The 18667-nt window shown below is 34.1% G+C and overlaps 3 protein-coding genes across 9 annotated transcripts; 2 read left to right on the forward strand and 1 right to left on the reverse strand.

Moving 5' to 3' along the window:
• The first annotated feature begins 641 nt into the window (after positions 1–641).
• Positions 642–2196, forward strand: LOC143914048 (uncharacterized). The gene is made up of 6 exons (XM_077434138.1): positions 642–664; positions 731–827; positions 895–1023; positions 1089–1162; positions 1872–1979; positions 2061–2196. Exons 1-6 carry the CDS (start codon positions 642–644, stop codon positions 2194–2196), a joined length of 567 nt encoding a protein of 188 aa, XP_077290264.1.
• A 92-nt stretch (positions 2197–2288) lies between these two features.
• Impbeta11 (importin beta11) lies at positions 2289–10731 on the reverse strand. Of its 7 annotated transcripts, none has more exons than XM_077434990.1 (16): positions 10460–10731; positions 9033–9186; positions 8745–8965; positions 8506–8665; positions 7763–8009; positions 7409–7690; positions 7157–7335; positions 6902–7087; positions 5831–5930; positions 5519–5751; positions 5081–5450; positions 4712–4961; positions 4421–4638; positions 4217–4346; positions 2781–2940; positions 2289–2703 (listed from the first exon to the last, which is right to left on the reverse strand). In XM_077434990.1, exons 2-16 carry the CDS (start codon positions 9168–9170, stop codon positions 2599–2601), a joined length of 2979 nt encoding a protein of 992 aa, XP_077291116.1. In that variant the 5' UTR covers positions 9171–9186; positions 10460–10731; the 3' UTR covers positions 2289–2598. The 7 variants fall into 7 exon arrangements, with proteins under 7 accessions (XP_077291116.1, XP_077291113.1, XP_077291115.1 ...); XM_077434987.1 differs by having other exon boundaries at positions 7157–7338; XM_077434989.1 differs by having other exon boundaries at positions 7157–7338; positions 9033–9179; positions 10460–10690.
• Positions 10732–12221: 1490 nt separating this feature from the next.
• LOC143914347 (uncharacterized) lies at positions 12222–15498 on the forward strand. The gene is made up of 2 exons (XM_077434535.1): positions 12222–13362; positions 13433–15498. The coding sequence occupies exons 1-2, from the start codon at positions 12293–12295 to the stop codon at positions 13977–13979; spliced, it is 1617 nt and encodes a 538-aa protein (XP_077290661.1). The 5' UTR covers positions 12222–12292; the 3' UTR covers positions 13980–15498.
• Positions 15499–18667: the final 3169 nt, after the last annotated feature.

Here is an 18667-nt window from a genome sequence, read left to right on the forward strand (position 1 = left end):
AAATAAATGTCAGTCTACAAATAAAATTGTTCAATTCATTGTTGAATATAAATTAATGTCTTCAATACCGAATTTATTCATAGCTATCCGTATTTTAATTCATTTTTATACATAAAACGTGCTTATTTTGAATAAAAATTTTAAATTTAATTCAATGTTTTTGTCTTAATATATTTTTCTTCAACATTAAATTTATTGTTTAAAAATTCAAGGGGTGGGGGCGCTGAAAACTGTCTGCCTAGGGGCACCATATACCCTCGGGCCAGGCCCGGTTGTAGATTGCAGTATGAATTATATAAAAATAAAATATTTAGTAGAAATAAAAGCACTTAATTACACTTACCTACCCATGTATAGCACATATGTATATTCCATTTTATATGCACATGCACAAACTTGCATGTGAGACACTCTTAAGTGGATAATTTACGATGCTTAGTACCAATTAGGCTGTTTACCCGCATGCATTTCAACAAATAGTAGTGCACGAACTAATTATTTGTCGCCCATCGAGAAACTGGAGCTATTCTTGTTGATTGTTAACAGTATACCTGCAAACACTGACTACGGAAGGTCCCTGTTGCAAATTAACATTCGCAAGATACGCATCTGTAAACGTTGAAAATCCCAGTTCAACAGAAATGAAAAAGCTTTTGTTAATTTGGTACGTCATTTTAATCGTGTACATATTTTGTACCCATTTTAAACTAACATCCTTGCAAATTTATAGGTTTTACTTTCACATTATAATTTGCTCGAGTTTGGCAAATGATCAGAAGATCCGCCACGGTAGATCGGTCGTATTTCCGTTGAGGAGTTTATACGGCGTAAGTATTTATCGTGTTGAATAAATCAAAATGTATAGTATTTATAAATAATATATAAGAATTTCAGCTGTTTTTGGCAGTCGCCTTGCCGATTGATATTCCGGATAAAAATGTATTCGTATCGTACAATTTCGAAGGAAACTATTATCTTCCATTCAACACGTCTGAATTAGGTGATATGGATTTTCTTGCACCGGTTAGTTCAAATTACATTTATTATTACACATTTTATTATCGATTTTAATAACTTAACATTAACAGATTACTGAAATCAGAAAAAAACGACAGCTAAACAGGCAAACCACTTATGATATTCTTGAGGATAGATTATCAAGGTATAATTACACTACTTTCGCCTATAAATTCATTGAAATTCTTTAACCCTTTGAGTGCTGATGTCATTTCCAACTAGAATCATTTACAAATCCAATAGAAAACAGGTATAAAAATTGTAGCTAATCAAAACAAACCCTAGATCACTACCCTATATAACTACCGCCGAGGATTTCGAGTATTGTAAAGGTGTGTTTAGACTCTCTAATATATCTTGCAACAATATATTCTATTAATGAATGTATTTTTCTAAAACTAGTTCCATCTTCTTCATTGTTGTTAAAATTTAATTCTAAATAAAATTAATAAAAATCGATCGCGTCACTTGTATTGGGAAAATGCCGGTATATTAAATAAGTGATGCTGCTTCCAATAATCACCTATTCGGTTCAATCAACAATCTAGAATACTCAGACCAAGACACAATCTAAAATACTCAGCAGTTGCGGATTTCCATCGGGTAATTCTGCTTTCGTTCAATTATAAACGTGTCTTTATAAAAGTAGACAAAACAAATGCACGGATTACACGACCCATGTTCAATGCATTTTTGTTTTCACTGCTACCTGGAAAGGCTTAGCAGGTAGTATTCTTGTTTATTTTGTACATGTTCAATATGCAAAGCCTATCGGCGTTTTCAGGGCCATGGACTTGTAGGCAAAACGCCGATCAGCATTCAAAGGGTTAATGTGTAAATAATGTCTTTTATAGGGCAGGATTTCCAGGTGGATTTTGCTTGTTACGAACAATATGCGAAGCTTCACAAATGCCATTACACAATAATGGAGTTTTGGGTGATATATTGCACATCATTTTAACGTGAGGGATATTTTCATCAATATATGTAAACACAAGTACATTTATCATCAGTGTATTTAATTAAAATGCCCCAAATTGCAGACCGTCTTCGTCGGAAGACGAACAACTACCGTTGAAATTTTACACAGCTGAAAGACGAGGTAAAAATGGCAACTGTACACAATACGAAAAGCGGTGTCCTGAAAGTTTCCTCGATAGAATTTCAAATGTAATTTAATTTATGTTAAAATAAAATTTTAAATACCAAGTGTAATGTTTGATAAAATCAAATTGTTAAAAAAATTTATACTATATAAGAGTAGAATAATAAAAAAATAAAGAAAATTTATTATTTTCGTGAAAATAACAAATGAATTACAATAAAAAAAATATATATATACATAAATAATAGTATTCATCTATTAATAGCCTGTAAATTTCAAATAGTTTATCGCATGTACATATAGTAGACCAACAATATAAATGAAATTCTAAAAGTTACCACAGTAATTTAATTTTAGTGTAATAAAATCATGCAACATTGCTGTCGGAAATGTTTTCATTTATTAAATATCATGACATGTTATAAAAAACATGGCTTTATTAAAATACTAGATAAAAACAAGTTTTTTTTCTTTTCTTATATCTGTACATATTCACGGAGTTGTTCCAGTGAAGTCGGATGAATACTCTTCACCAATTTATCGAATGCTTCCTGTCCGGCTTGATTTCGCAATTGGACGATCTGGAAAACGGCTATATTAATAAAATATAAAAATTTTAAATTGCAAACACCACAGTTGAAAAAAATATATCAATAACCTGATTTGTCAAAAACGTTCTAATGTCAACGTTATGTATCACATCCATCATTGTCAATTGTCTAGCTCGTATGTCATGTTGAGATTCTACAGTATCTGGACAAAACCGATTCCACGAATCGGACGGAGACGAGGGAACTACGGTGTCTTGTATCAATCCGCTAGAATGAAACCGATTGTAAGTATTTTTAAACAATATTTTAATACAACATATGTGCCATGACAGGAATTATCCCCAAAGCGACATATGGTTAGATTATTTTTGAAAAAAAGTACTAACAATTTTCCAAACTATTAGTGAAGCAAAAAAATATATATACATATAGAGAGATATTGAGAGCCTATAATACAAATTTAATAAGTTTAAGATAAAGTTATGGACGTTTAAACAATTAAAATCGGACAACACGAGTGGGTGGCGGAAAGTCAAACGTATAAGGCTACTAACTATCAAACGTCAACGTCTTTAAAAATTTTGCATTTTTAAACGTGTCTATTACGATTATTTTTCACCATCGTACTGGCGGAATCGATTTAAATTTCTATCGGTGACCAAACCGAGCAAAATGGCAAAGTTGCAAAACGATCAGAAGAATGTAGAAATTTCACCTGAATCGTTAGTAAAGTGAAATATAAAAGAGCCTTGTAATAATAAAAATACATTATGTACATATGTAGTATATTTTTATAAGATTAAAAAAAATTCAAGATGCTAATAACTCGAATGTACGAGAAACCGAGTGGGAAAATATCGATTTATTAGATCTATCACAACAATTAAGCTAGGAAAATCTAACAGAGGACAATCGATATGTATTTTAACAGTAGTGTCGCCAGGCTCGTACGGACAGTGCGGTCAGCACCGGGTGACACCAAATTGTTCAAATTGAAAAACGCTAATTCGACATATTTGTTGTATGACGGTCCTCGAGCGGCTACACAGCTCATTGCAAATTCTGTATATATAGGTATACAGCTTTCTGTATATATACAACTTTCTGTATATATACAGCTTTCTGTATATATACAGCTTTCTGTATATATACAGCTTTCTGTATATATATACAGCTTTCTGTATATATACAGCTTTCTGTGTATATACAGCTTTCTGTATATATATACAGCTTTCTGTATATATACAGCTTTCTGTATATATACAGCTTTCTGTATATATACAGCTTTCTGTATATATACAGCTTTCTGCATTTATACAACTTTCTGTATATATACAGCTTTCTGTATATATACAGCTTTCTGTATATATCTTTCTGTATATACGTCACTGGTTTTAATAACCACAAGATATCGCCAGTAGTGTATTTGGCCAGGACCTGAAACCACGACTTCTCTACTGGTATGCAATAGCTTTACCAGTGCACTATGCTGTGACTATAATGTAGAATTCCGAAATTTTATATCGAATTACAAAGAACTCACTCTACGTATGCTCCGTTATCTTCAGACTTCATAATATCGTTGAGAATTTCGGTAATATTCTGCATAATGGCAGGAAATCTGCCCAAAACACATGGAATTTGACTCGTCAACAAAACGCTCAATCCCAATCCTGCAACAACATTAAAATAAATAAACAAACTCCAACATAAAACACACCCATTTCAAACAAACAAAAATGCATACCTATTATTTTACGTCTCTCCGGTTGTACGACCAAACTTATCCTATCACACGACTCGTCTAATAATCCCATCAATATTTCGTTCGGATCACAGTTGCAACTGACGCTGGTTTCTTTAATGGCCTCCAAAAACAATGGCATGGATCTCAGCAGCAACCGAGATATTAAACTTAACCGCAACGATATTAAACTAGGATTCGGGTGGCCGTTTTCAAACCCACTGCAAAAATTTCCACGATAAATACATACATATAAATCACAACATACATACACAATACAAGCAATATACTAACAGAATAATCTTGCGAAACATCGGCCAGATTACTTTGATTCCTAATAATTCATTCGGCTCCGGCATTTGTACTTTTAAGCATATTTCAGCAAGTTTGAAAATTTCTACTACCCCCTCCATTTGCATGTCGCTTAGCATGTCGTCTAACTTCTTGAAAAATTCATCCCCCGGTCCGAGTAAAAATTCGACGGGCATTAACAACAAATAAGCATTTGTTATATCAATTCCGAGTCGAAGGTATTCTGTCGTTTCTTCTATGAAAAGTGATGATTAAATAAATAGCACAATTCAAAATCAATATCAGAATTTTTTTTAATGAAATACTACCGTTGTCTACAGAACTTACGTAACGGAAGCGTGAGAAACATACCTAAAAGAGACGGTAAATTTCCAGCGAGATGCAACAATTGATCAGCGCATATAATTGGAATGGGAGTAGCTTCGAGCACGGCTTTCCACAGCTCCAATCCGTCTTCCAAGAGGTAAACATGAGCCGGCCGCTTCGGATTGGTGGCTTCGTCCAGCACACCCAAAACCAACGGCTGCATTTCCGGTGTGGACCAATAGCCCAAAGCTTTCACGAGTTGGACCAAAGTAGACACGATGGCACACCTCAACATGTTATGCTGATCAGCATGATCCCACAGCAACGGAAGATATGACAGCAGTTCGCTAGTGTGGTGAGAGACAGCCTCGCCGTTACGTTCAGCGATGAGGGAAAGCACAGTCAATATGTGCATCTAAACCATACACAGAAATAAATACCAAATATATTCAATATATATGAAAAAAATAGTATTATTAGTACCTTAGTATCGCACTCGTCTGCTTCTTTAAGCAATGCAAAAAGCAACACAAACACAGATTGCACAAAAGGCGCAAATTGATCAGCGCTGAAATTAAAATCGTCTATGGTCATGCTCAAAGCATCACAAGCGGCTAATCTTACGGCGACGTCTTCGGTGTCGGATAAGAGTTCTAGTAAAGATTGGTATAAGATCGGTCGCAGCTCCAATGATACTTTAACTCGTGACCATGTTCCTATGCCAATAATAATTTAAGGGTTTTTAACAAAGATTAAATACTGAAAATATGCATTTCCCATTTATATTTACAATACCTATTAACCAAGCAGTCCTACGTCTAATTATTCTATAGTTTCCATCCTTTATCTTCAACTCGGCTATTAGCTGCGTTGAAAACCATTCGTCGAAATCCACCTAATAAAACAAAATGTTATAAAAAACCAATTCATACAAAATCTAATACATAAATTACATACACTAAAAAATTATGTTTGAGTTACTAGAGTGGAGACAAATCAATTATTACTAAATTTGACCCACTGAATTTGAATATTATGATTATTTTCGTTTAAATATGAAAATAAATTTATTAAAAAATTATCCAATTTTTGAAATATTTTTAATGGTTGTGGCTATTTGCAGGTACTATATCTGAAAATTATTGGCTATTTGCAGGTACTATATCTGCGAATTATTAGCTATTTGCAGGTACTATATCTGTGACAGGCGCAAAGCCTTCTGCGCATGCGCGTGAACTGTCACTGTCAGCGTGTTTACTGTTAAAATTTTGTTTTAAACCTCTTAAAATTTAATTCGAACTCGTAAAGTGACGTAGAGTAAAAAATATAATCCAAATTAGTTACTATAATTATTATCATATACAACGTATAATACCTACATATAGGTACACCTATATAATACCTACAAAGCCCGGATAACCAGGGTGCCGTTCACTGTTCAAATGTTGTAAATGCATTGTTTAAGGTTTTCCGAACCTTTTTTACAAAGCATTCACAACAATTTAACAATGAGCAGCGCGTTTTGGGTCCGTACTCTAATAATAACGTGCGAAATTTATTTGCCTCGTGTATAATGAACGATTGATTAAACAAGTCTAGCATACATTAAATGTAAGAAATTATAATCGGATTATAAGTACAATAATTCGCAGATATAGTACCTGCAAATAGCCACAACCATATTTAATTTGAAATGAAAAATATTGAACTTGATTTGTAAATTATTGAATTTGGAGTGAAAAACTTACATGTCGCTGGTTAAAAGCAATGATTGAATGTGATAAGAGTTACAAACAGATTATTGCTAAAATAATATTAACACATATAGGTTAGATCCTTTTTTGGATAAATAAAAAAAAAGCATACCTCATCGAACAAATCAGTTGCCACCAATCCAACTGCATTATAGATTGCATCTTTGCGAAGTATCATGGGTAAATTATTCGGATTCACCGGTTCTTGCCTAATCATTTTCAACAGCGAAATCAATTCATTAATTACTATATCAGTAAACTCGTGGAAAAGCGTCAGAAATACAGATTCGCTGCAAGGCTAAAATCGAATTTTGATTTAGATAAAATTGCATCTGCGTTAAAATCGACAACATCAACAACAACCCACTCTCAAATTGCACTTCCACGTGCCCCACGTGGCGTCCGTGGCGAAGCTCTCGGCGTCAGCGTCCCAAAGCGCCAAATCATCAGACGTCAATAGAAGAAAGTGGGTTACGAGTGTTCGACACATGTGACAAACCGTCTGGTCAGTCAATATGCCTTGCTTAATATCACGAGCTCGTACAGCTGCTGAAAAAAAAACACTTTGATCATTGATTCGCCTATTCGTGCGTGACCGAAACAAACGCCGAAAAAATACCTGGGTCTTTGGATTGATCCGACATCTTATCTATTTTATATTCCGAACATAATAATATGGCTTTCAACAAATTCAGGCACTGTACGGTAAATCTTTCAAAAGCTAAATGCATACCTTGTTCGGTAAAACAATAGTACGCCGTAAACTCTAGCGACGGAGCCACGAGAGATACATATGACAGAGGATATATTTCAAGCGTTCCTAAAGCAACTTTGGTTAAATGAATTATATATTTTTCGCACAATTCTAACAGATATATGCCTCGTCCTTTCAGCAGTTTTCCTGTAAACGACGTGTTATTAAATATTAATACGACATAACAAAAACATTCAACATAGCTAATTCATTACTTACTACATTCTAAACTACTTTTAGCTCTATCGAAAATCATATTTAAAAACGCTAAAGCATCGTGACTTTCGTGAGGTTTTTTAAAGCCGTTTATGATCAACCTTTTTAAAATTTTCAACGAGTACAGAGCTTTTTCAAGATTTTCCGTGATGGTAATCGTGTCTGCGCCTTCGTGTATTTGCTGCAGAAATATTTGTGTGTATTTATCCCATATAGATAAAATATATGAGAATACAGTCGTTGTAAGTTCCTATCAAAGTTTAAAACATCATTTTAGTTTACAATTCAACAAAATATCTCATTTATATATGATTAATCAGGGTCTACCCCGCGGGGTCGAATGTAAAATGCACGAAAAACCAAATATCGGAAGGCAAAGATCGAAAATCGAAAGATCTTAAGTCGAAAGATCAAAAAAAAAAGGGTGCATAGTAAACGGTACATACTTACTTAATTTGCGCGAGCAGGATACAACAGGAACAAGAGGAACAGGCTTTTCCTTCCGTATTAATGTGCGCGCGCAGAATACGGGAGGAAAAGTCTGTTCCTCTTGTTCCTGTTGCATCCTGCTCACGCGAATTAAGTGAGTATGTACGTGAGTATGTACAGTTTACCATGCAACCTTTTTTTTTGATCTTGCGACTTAAGATCTTTCGATTTTCGATCTTTGCCTTCCGATATTAGGTTTTTCGTGCATTTCACATTCCATCCCATGAGGTTAATTAGTTAACCGGATTAATCAATACCTGGAATATTCTCTTATCAGAGAGAAGTCTTTTGGTCGAGAGAGCCTTAACGATATGATGAAACATGAGCAGAGCTCGATGTTGTTCCAAAGGGGTAGACGTCTTCATTGCATTCAACAGACCCGGTACAAGATCCGGCCACTCAGTTGGACAATCATACCTACATCAAATAGAACAGTCAATATCCATACAACACAACGAAAACAAATCTGTATCAATAGTAATATATATATATGTACCTAGCAATTTTAGCGACCAACACAGCCAACTGAGATGCGATTTGACTTACAGGTTCGATCAACAACGAAGGAGACAACAAGTCTTGCCTTAGCTTCCGCTTCTCGTCTTCGGTTATACCGTTTGGAGCATTTTTTCTCCAGTAGCGATCAACGCCGTTTTTGAAAGTGACAGCGGCCAGCCATCGAACGTTCGAATCGATACTATGATTCGAAAATATGCTCTGAAAGTATTACCAATCAATATCGGATTCAAATTTGTACATATAACTGTTACGAGATGACACTCACGAGCAGCACTGGATAGAAGCCGCGTTCCGTTTCCCATTCTGATAACTTACTAGCAGCCGGTTTTAATATTTCAACGTCTTGGTTGCTGGCTCTGTGTAACGTATCGAGCACAACAGCGTAGACGTTATTAGGATCCATGGCTCAATCCTGAAAACTGCATGCATACATTAGACCGATGGAATAGTTTGAAAAGAAAACCTTAAGCGAAAAATATTGTACAATATATACTTTTAGTTCAATAGTCAACTTAAAATATGAAAATTTCAGCAATAAAAATCAACATACTATACATTGAAAGGAATTTTTCAATTTCGAAATTCAATCAAATGGACATTCAATTGAATTTCATTTACAAAAATTTTATCACCGAATATCATCATAATCGGGAAAATCTGCCTTCTAAAAAATTTATTAAAAGGAATTAAATATAAACAAATTATAGTTTTATTAATCAATGGATGATAATGATAATTTATGGAATATTATGATTAAATTACTATAAATATATATTCAGCTACATATTTAGTATTTTAAGACAGAATTTGAATAATTTAAGATTTAAATTACATAATTACAATACTTCAACAAAAAAAGTAAGATATTTCCATTTATTTTAGCCTTCAGTTTTGAGATTCTATGGTTAAAGTATAGAAAATGCATTCGTCGTTTGATTTTCTTAAAAACTATTAAATGTAATTAAATATTAACAAATTATAGTTTTATTGATCAATAGATGATTTTATAGAACATTATGTTTAAATTACTATACAATATATATACGGCTACATATTAAGTATTACGAATAACAAAAAAATAAACCATAAAGAGTTCTTTAATTATTTTAAGACAGAATTTTTCTGTGATTTAACCTGCATAATTACAATACTTCAACAAAGAAAGTAAGACAGTTCCATTTATTTTCGCCTTTACTCTTCTTATGGTCAAAGTATACACAATCCATTCCAAATCGACATATTTATAAAACAGCATAACCTACATATGTATAATTGACTCCAGACATAATAAACATCACAACTCAGAAATGAAAGTCAGTGATACAAAATTCTTGAACAATTTTCGTAGTTTCTAATAAGGCATATCAAGCTCGACCATTGCACCGAGACAATAGAAATGAATACACGATTATTTTAATCCGACGAACCTAATTCGCATATGTATGTATGTACATATTTAGCATCAAATTTGCACTTGTTTAAACATCAAAATTGCCAAGCTAAATATGTACATATATTCGAGAGCCAAGAATCGAACCAATATAGCACACATTGAGTGCGAGGATGACAGTGACAATACCGAATCATATGTTTCGCACGTTCGTCGTACATTCACGACGACGTTGTGCAGGAAGTGAGCAATGTTGGAATTCGGCACACGGGGAGAAGGTGATGGTGTCAAGGTGAGGTTACCTCAGGTGCCGGAACAAAGTGAGGTTATGTCGCCGGCCAGTCGGTTCAGCTCTTCATGGGTTTTCGCTCGCCCGGAGCCGACGCGGCCGCCTCGTCAGGTGGAAACGAGAGGACAGAGCAGACGAAGTACTCGACCACTCGGCGTACTGTCAGACTACACCTGATCAGGGCCGGACCGGAGCCAGACGTCAAAATAATGGCCGTCGCGCTCGATAATACCGGCCCAACCTCAGCCTACTCACGTCCTACTGCATTCGATTCATTTATATCTCGACTCGATTGTATTCACATTTCGAGTTGCTAAAATCATAATGGGTGGTCTTTATTGAAATTCGTTGTGGGCTTTATTGCTAGTAAATATTTAAATACATATATATATTATATGACCAAAGAAAAATTTTCAATTGAGGGGACTAAGAAAAATATGGAGTAGGAAAGTATTCGATCTTATTTGATTTGACGTTAAGAGGGCTGTACACCCGAAACCTTAATTTTGTTGCCGTTCTTCGATATATATATATTGAGTGAATGCGACAATATATATCAATATGGTTCGGTGATTACTAGTCAAATGTAAACCAGTCACAGGACAACCGGTCGCTCTAGATCGGTCACACGTGATCACCCGTCACACAAAACTGGTCACGAGAAAACTGGTCACACCCTAAAACTGGTCACGAGAAAACTGGTCACACCCGAAAATTGGTCACGAAAAACCGGTCACACCCAAAAATTCAACCAATTTTTAATTTTTGAGTGTGACCAGTTTTTTCGTTGACTACGTTGACTACAACCTTTCTTTCATTCTTTTCCTTTTCATTTGTTTATTTTGTATTTACCTTTTTCATTTGTTTTATATTTGTAAATTTCAATTTGGAAATTGGACTCGGATGTTACATATATTATTTATTTACTTTTTGTTTTTTTATACCTATCTCTGTACATCCTGTCTGTTGATTTTTCAATTAATAAAATAAAAATAAAAATAAAATAAAAATAGATCTTCTCTTTTTTATAAGTTTTTCTTCGTTTTTTTATAAGATCGTCCCTTATCGTCCGTTGACGTTCAGGGACGCACGGGCACATACAGATGTTCGGACTTTGTCGAACTAATACTACCACACAATTTCACTAGTAGAGCCTATTTCAAAGAGATCCTACTGCTACAGAGATTAACAATCAACTGAGCAAAACAGCCGAAATCTCCGTTTGAACGGAGTTTTTGTAGCAACATTTTTGTAAGCTAAGGGCGCTTCTATCCATTCTACTTCAATGATTATCTCCTAATTTTTTTATTAACCTCTTCTTACTTTCACTTACGATCACTAGTCATTATAGCTTTATTTGTTTTATTAGTTATCTAAATTCTCTTAAATCTTAAAAATTTTGTAGAGAGAAAGGAGGGAAGGGTAAAATTTGAAGTTTCACTTTTGAAACCTTTTATTTTTTTTAAATCACAAATTTCTACATGTCGACAGAGTCGACACAATCGGTGCACGGGTAATTTTTTAGCACCGTATGGGAAAGGTTAAAGCAAATTTGCTTTTATATATATAGCAGCAAAAATTTGGATAAAATCCAAATTAAAAAAACAATAATTAGTAATGAAAATTTGGGTGTTCTTTTGTTATTTCCTTCAAAATAATATTCAACCAGGTTAATAGAAGTAGCAAGAACATATATGATATAACTGCTACTCTATACGAACAAACTCGAATAACCTTGAAGTGCAAAAAATAATTTGTGTGTGAAAGCTATGGTGTATAATATAAGTGTTACAGCCAAATGATCAACACGTGCTAGTGACAAGTTGACAACGACAACAGCGGTAGGATGCAACCAAGGAGTTCGGTTTCAAATTTTCGTCCAGTCCATTGGTTCTCAAAAGATGAATGGAAAAAGGCGTACCTATCGATGTTCGGCCCTCAGAGCAACGAAGAGAGCAAGAAAATAGCTCTGCAAATACTCTTCGTATGGAAGGCTCGTAACCCCTACTTACCATCGGCCATTGAGTCTACCTTAGGACTCTTTGAAGTAGACTTACAGAGTCCAAAAGACGACTCTCTTTCCGACGTACCCGATAGACTGCTGCGTCTGATGTATTCTTCCGTACTCATGAGGTTCATCAATCACACTCTGGACGACGCTCAATCCAAAAAGCTCACTCTGTTGCAAGCCGCGGCCCAAATGAACATCCCCGATTGGATCATCAGTTTGAGACACGAAGCAGCCCACGGCCACGAATTACCATCGCTCGATATCCTCAAGAACGCCACGCACTTTGCTTTAAATTGGCTCCACGACCGGTATTGGTTCCCGGAGTTTCAAAACATATCCAACTATGTAACCAAATCGCCGATAAATTCTTTCAAAGACGACTTTTCAAATTTGTTAAATCTCCATAACTCTTTCGTAGTTTTTCAGTATCCCGTTCATAATAAGTTTAGAATTTCTGATATACAAGATAATGAAATCAAAATCGGTATACAGGAAGATATGAAAAAAATCCTAAAACGTCCTATTAAATATAAGACTCGCTTGAGTTTCGCCCAAAATATGGTGATCGATATAATGAATAAGTTTTTGGATAGAAGTGGAAGCGTAGCTGATCGGGACTTGAAAGTCTGTCAACTATTGATCGATAATGATTCCTTGTTTGTGGCTGGCGATGCTGTAGTCAAATCTGGAGAGAATATGTTCAAAGAATTGAGCTTTGGATGTATCAAATTGTGGGAACCAATCTTGACTTTATTCCACAGGAAAAATATAATAGCAACTCTTTTTAACATGCTAATAGAGATAGTCAATAATAATGAAGATCCTCCCAAATTGAAAAGAGCGGCAGCTCAATGGTTAAAAGAAATCTCCTTCGCATTAAACAAATGTAGATTAATAAAAAAATTGTAAGTATTTAACAAATTACTTTATTGTATATTATTAATTGAATTGAATTTAATTTATTCTTTTTTGCAGTAATATCACGTCAGGTGTGAAAGAAAACACTGATGATACAAATCAGAATCTTTTACGTCAATTAGTAAATCGCGATCCGAAACAAAAGTTAGGACTCACGTTAGATCTTCTCCACGGAGTGCCTTCAGAACTAACAAACGCTAATTTCATTCATATGGTCGTCGTGAATGTTAATCCGTACTTGGAAACGTACGTAAAAGAATTCATCGAGTTGACCGATCCCAAATTGAACGGAGCGAAGCACAAACTATTGCATTTAGTTGATATTATTTCGATGAAGAATCTGCAGAGTTCGTCGCGTGATCGAATCTATACGCTGGAAGACGTGACCGGAGTTCAAACTAACGGCCACTCGAATATGGATGTCTCTCCAGAGACTAATGATATAGAAATGGTCATTGATAATAAATTACACGGTGGTACGACGCATCCAAACAAGCCATCCATATGGCAAAAAAGTACCGGAAAGCACAATTGGAGCTCATGTCCGATAGGTTTACTACCTTGGCAAAATGCAGAAACGTTCAGTCTATTTAATGCTCGCTAGCAACCATTATTGTAATTGACAAATATATATAATATTCTATTTAAATTTTGAGTGATGCGTTAAAAATTTCTTTATGTTGTAGTACATGTGTTGTATTAAAATTTTCCGTGAGAATATATTATTTTTGCAAATAAATAATTAATAATGTTAATTGAACGCCTTTAATTTTTGATTTTTATTAGCAATGTATGTATATTTTTTCATTTTATTTCGCAGAACATGAACACTCGCCTTTACATATCGTTTCAAAGCCACGAGTGCACTTTAAACAGATAAATACAGTCAATCAATCAATACAATATATAAGCATTTTATACAATGCAAACTCATACAAACATCCACAGTGACATCTATGGAGAAATTAATGCAGCATTTTATAATCAAATTGGCGAACCTCATGACGTTAAATAACTTGAGATTAGCAAGAGAGATGCTAATTTTACAGGAATCATTTCAATGAAATTCAGAAAAATTGGCAAATTGATAAGAAAAATTCGACCTCGAGTCACAAACCAAAGTCTGGCCAGCAGCAGGACTCTAGTGGGAATCGAACCTGTGACACTCTGTTCGAAAGCATAATATGCTAACCACTAGTCCACGCCGCTGGTTATAATATAAAACATGAAATTAGGATGGAATACATTTTGGACGAATGAACGCTGTTTTTAAATAAAAAATGCCGCTTTGTTTGAAGAATATCTTCGATCAATGTGTTTTGCTGGTGATGATTAAAGCCCGGACCCCGAGGGGGCTGTATATTGTTCAAATGTTGTAAATGCATTGTTAAAGGTTTGCCGAACCTTTTTTTTCAAAGGATTTACAACAATTGAACAATAAACGGCACGCTTCCAGTCCTACCTCTAGTGATGATGTATGGATGCGAAACTTGGACTTTAAACGCCAAAATGTTAGATAAAGTCCAATGCACTAAAAGAAATATGAAACGTCGTATGCTCGGCATAATGAGAAGAGATAGGAAATGGAATACGTGGGTGAGAAGTATGACAAGGGTAGTGAATATAGTGGAGAGAGTGAAGATATTGAAATGGCAAGGGATGGGTTACATAGCTAGAAGAATGAACGAAAGGGTGGACAAAACAAGTGCTTGAATGGTACCCGAGAGAATGTAAAAGGGTGAAAGGAAGATGGGTAGACGAAATTAGGAAAATGTGTGAGGTGAGATGGATGAGAGTTGCGCAAAACAGATGAAAGGAAGCGCGTTGGAAAGGCCTTCATCTAGAGTGGTGAATAGCTGTAAATGATGATAATGAGTAGACGAAATAAATTAGAGTGAATTTAGGCGAATGGGCGCCATGTTTACATAAAAAAATGTCAATTTGTCGGACGAAAAAGATCTTGGATCAATGTGTTTTACCATTGATGACGTATAGATCTGAAATTTGGACACTGAACGCCAAAATATTACACAGAGTCCAATGTATGCTTAGCATAATGAGGGGTCTACTTCACGGCACCGAAAGTGAAAAGGTCGAAAAAGCAAATATCGAAAGGCAAAGATAAAAAAAAAAGGGTGCATGGTAAACGGTACTATGTATATATAATATATATCAATGCGGTGAAATTATCTCTCTTTTTGTCATACGGCCTTGTTTTATGTGCGCGCGCAGGATACGGGAGGAAAAGCCTGTTCCTCTTGTTCCTGTTGTATCCTGCTCGCGCAAATTAAGTGAGGATGTACCATGGGGCGAGAGATACTTTTATCGCACGCCACTGATATATATATACTAACCGTTTTTCATATGTATGCATGATAAACGAATATTTTCGACTTTTTCACGATCACCCAATGAGGAGACAGGAAACTGAATACGTGGGTGAGAAGTATGACAAGGGTGGTGGAAATAGTGAAGTGATTGAAATATCTATAAGCGGATCACGTAGCTATGTAGAATAATAGACAAGAGAAGTGGTGGAATGGTACCCAAGAGAATGTAAAAAGATGAAAGGAAGGCCGCAAAGATGGTGGGTAAACAAACTTAAAAAAAAAATTGTGGGAGTTGCGCAAAGCAGAGACGAATAGAAGCATGTTGGAGAAGCCTTTATTCAGCAGTGGATGATAAAGATGATACGAAAACAAAGTTTTATGACCAATAATTGTATATGTATTACTTTCTCACAAACTTTTGGAATGAAGAGATATAAATATTACGACACGGATTCAGCGTGGGCAGCCCTATGGCCTCCTAAGATCGTATGTTCGCTTTTAAACTTGGGTCTGCCATTGTGAATCGCAATAGGAGATGAAAAAAGTTCAGAAAAATGAAAACCCCGTCAGTATGTTTAAAATAAATTTGTATTTATTGTAACTGAAAATCTTCAGGAGAGTTTATATTAGAAATAAAATGTAAAAAAATATTAATTTTACAGTTAAAAAGAAATTGGAATGCATGACATTTTTAAAAGAGCAGTGGAAATCAATAATAAAAATAGCGATCAGATCTATTTTTTTCTTTAATAATGTAAAATAAAATTAAAACGAATATCATTTCATTGAGAGTATAACAAAGCAAAGTAAGCTCGGCTCCGGTTAATACTAAACTGTACAAAACATGTTACAATTAATTATATATTATTTATATGCATGTATATAAATATAGTCACAGAAAAATGCGAAATTTGGCTGAAATTATAAACATTTCCGATCGTTGCCAGTGTCTAGGACTTCATTTTATTGCATCGAAACAATAATAATAACATAAACTAATAATAAAAAATAAAATCAGACGCGGCTTCTCGTCCAAACGTACATAAAACAGCAACTTAGCCGAGTGAGTTCAATTTTTTTTTCTTCCCCCATTCAACTCGATTAATTTGCTGTATTATCATTAGTATTTACATATTTTATACAAACAGATAAAACATATAAAAATAATATTGTATATTTACACAAATGCTAATCTTACGTGTCTATTAACAAAATTAACAGCATCATATAGCGCTATATAAACAATGAATATTTTTATTTATGTATTTTTTTTATAAACGGATTGCACATTTTTTTTCACTAAGATAAAAAATTTTCATAATCGCTAAGAATGGACAACTCTTATTGCAAACAAGCTCATTTCAAATGAAGCTTTCACTAAGTAGTTCACTTAAGTTTACTAATAAAACGCTTAACAAATTCCCATCACATATTATATCTTTTTATAGTCACGCCCCCACAAATGAGACATACCACAGTATAAATATCAAATACGAATCGCAAAGTTAAATCGTTAAACATCCATTGAAAATTCCAAAAAAAAAAACATAGGCAACCACAAAAAGAAAGTTCTCATATGTATATAATATATGTATGTAGTAGTCTTACGTCGATACATTTAACTATTCAATTTCACAAGTACACCGTGAATATTTAAATAATTATTACACACACACACACACATATGTATATATAAATTATATAATAACATTCAAATCGAATAACCAAACGACCGGCTTTCTCAAGTAGAATGCAATATTTTCATAGTCAATTTTGAATATTGATAATACTCGCTCACTTTCGGTTATCAACTTTGAACACTATTATAATCATTGCAAGAAAATATTTTAACAAGTTTACAATTTCAACAATCAGAATTTTTATTTAAATATACATGTATATATATATAGTTTTCTCTGTACCTGTATACTTTTTTTTTATATCTTAAGATGTACCAAATGTAGAACACGGCCCTTATCTTCTATGATGGGCCCTTATTTTCTAGCCGGTTGAGGCAAGAGCAAAGGACTTGTGTGTTGATTTTAAGCTATAAAAATATTTCCTGAATTTTTCTTTCTTTCTTGCATACGTATAATTTTATCATATAATACAATCACATAATACAAATGGAAGTTAACACCGATAGATTAACTATTATAAAAATATTTTTAAATACTCTAAATATATAGTGAAGAATCACTTAATGTCACAGATGAATAATTATGAGACTATTATAAATAATTTTCGATGCGAAATATATATTTTTTTAATAAGTACAGAGACACTTTTGTTTAAAGCGTTTCCCTTAAAAGACGGTAAACATTTAACAGTCGCACACGAAATTTTCTTTTGAAGAAAAATATATATAGAAAGGCAGAGTTGACGTTGAGACATGGTACGTAAATTTACATTTCTATGCATCGAAATCATACGTCTATCAATCTAAAACGCAAATTAGACTCATATTTAAGATTAATTCATCCGGTTTGATTCACTGTCTTCACACGGCAAGCTTCATTCAATCTCTAAACATCAAAATCATCATCTTAAACGCGTCGAAACATTGGTTTGTCAAGGCGTACGGGGTATTCGTTAGTGTGATACAAATATTTCAAATAAGATACATTCGCATTGAACGTACGTATATTGAGAGAGAGAGAGCAAGTTTGACTTTTTAGTCTAATCTGTACTCGGCCAGTTGATCTATGTATGATAGTTCAGTATGCAGACTGTCGTACTGTTCAGTAAGATTGGATCAAATAGAAATTCGTTAAAGAGTAAATTTTCTTACCAAAATAAATATACAATTGAATACATTCATTATTAAAATATGAAAATGTCTTAATATTATCATAGTAAACGGTATATGCTATATTTTCGTAACTGATAACTTGCCAAAACTGAATCTGATGTTACAATATATAAAACTTCGATTTGGATTGACTGTGAGACTATGCTAGTT

The sequence above is a fragment of the Arctopsyche grandis genome, chromosome 7 (genome assembly GCF_051622035.1).
Source record: "Arctopsyche grandis isolate Sample6627 chromosome 7, ASM5162203v2, whole genome shotgun sequence".
NCBI lineage: Eukaryota > Metazoa > Arthropoda > Insecta > Trichoptera > Hydropsychidae > Arctopsyche > Arctopsyche grandis.

Coding starts and splice junctions, on each gene's coding strand:
- LOC143914048 (XM_077434138.1), top strand. CDS start 642: ATGAAAAAGCTTTTGTTAATTTG. Junction 1,024..1,088: donor ATATGGATTTTCTTGCACCG/GTTAGTTCAAAT, acceptor TAACATTAACAG/ATTACTGAAATCAGAAAAAA. Junction 1,163..1,871: donor CTTGAGGATAGATTATCAAG/GTATAATTACAC, acceptor TGTCTTTTATAG/GGCAGGATTTCCAGGTGGAT.
- Impbeta11 (XM_077434985.1), bottom strand. CDS start 9,170: ATGGATCCTAATAACGTCTACGCTGTTGTGCTCGATACGTTACACAGA. Junction 7,088..7,156: donor CGTGGAAGTGCAATTTGAGA/GTGGGTTGTTGT, acceptor ATTCGATTTTAG/CCTTGCAGCGAATCTGTATT. Junction 2,941..4,216: donor GATAACGGAGCATACGTAGA/GTGAGTTCTTTG, acceptor GTTTCATTCTAG/CGGATTGATACAAGACACCG.
- LOC143914347 (XM_077434535.1), top strand. CDS start 12,293: ATGCAACCAAGGAGTTCGGTTTCAAATTTTCGTCCAGTCCATTGGTTC. Junction 13,363..13,432: donor TGTAGATTAATAAAAAAATT/GTAAGTATTTAA, acceptor TCTTTTTTGCAG/TAATATCACGTCAGGTGTGA.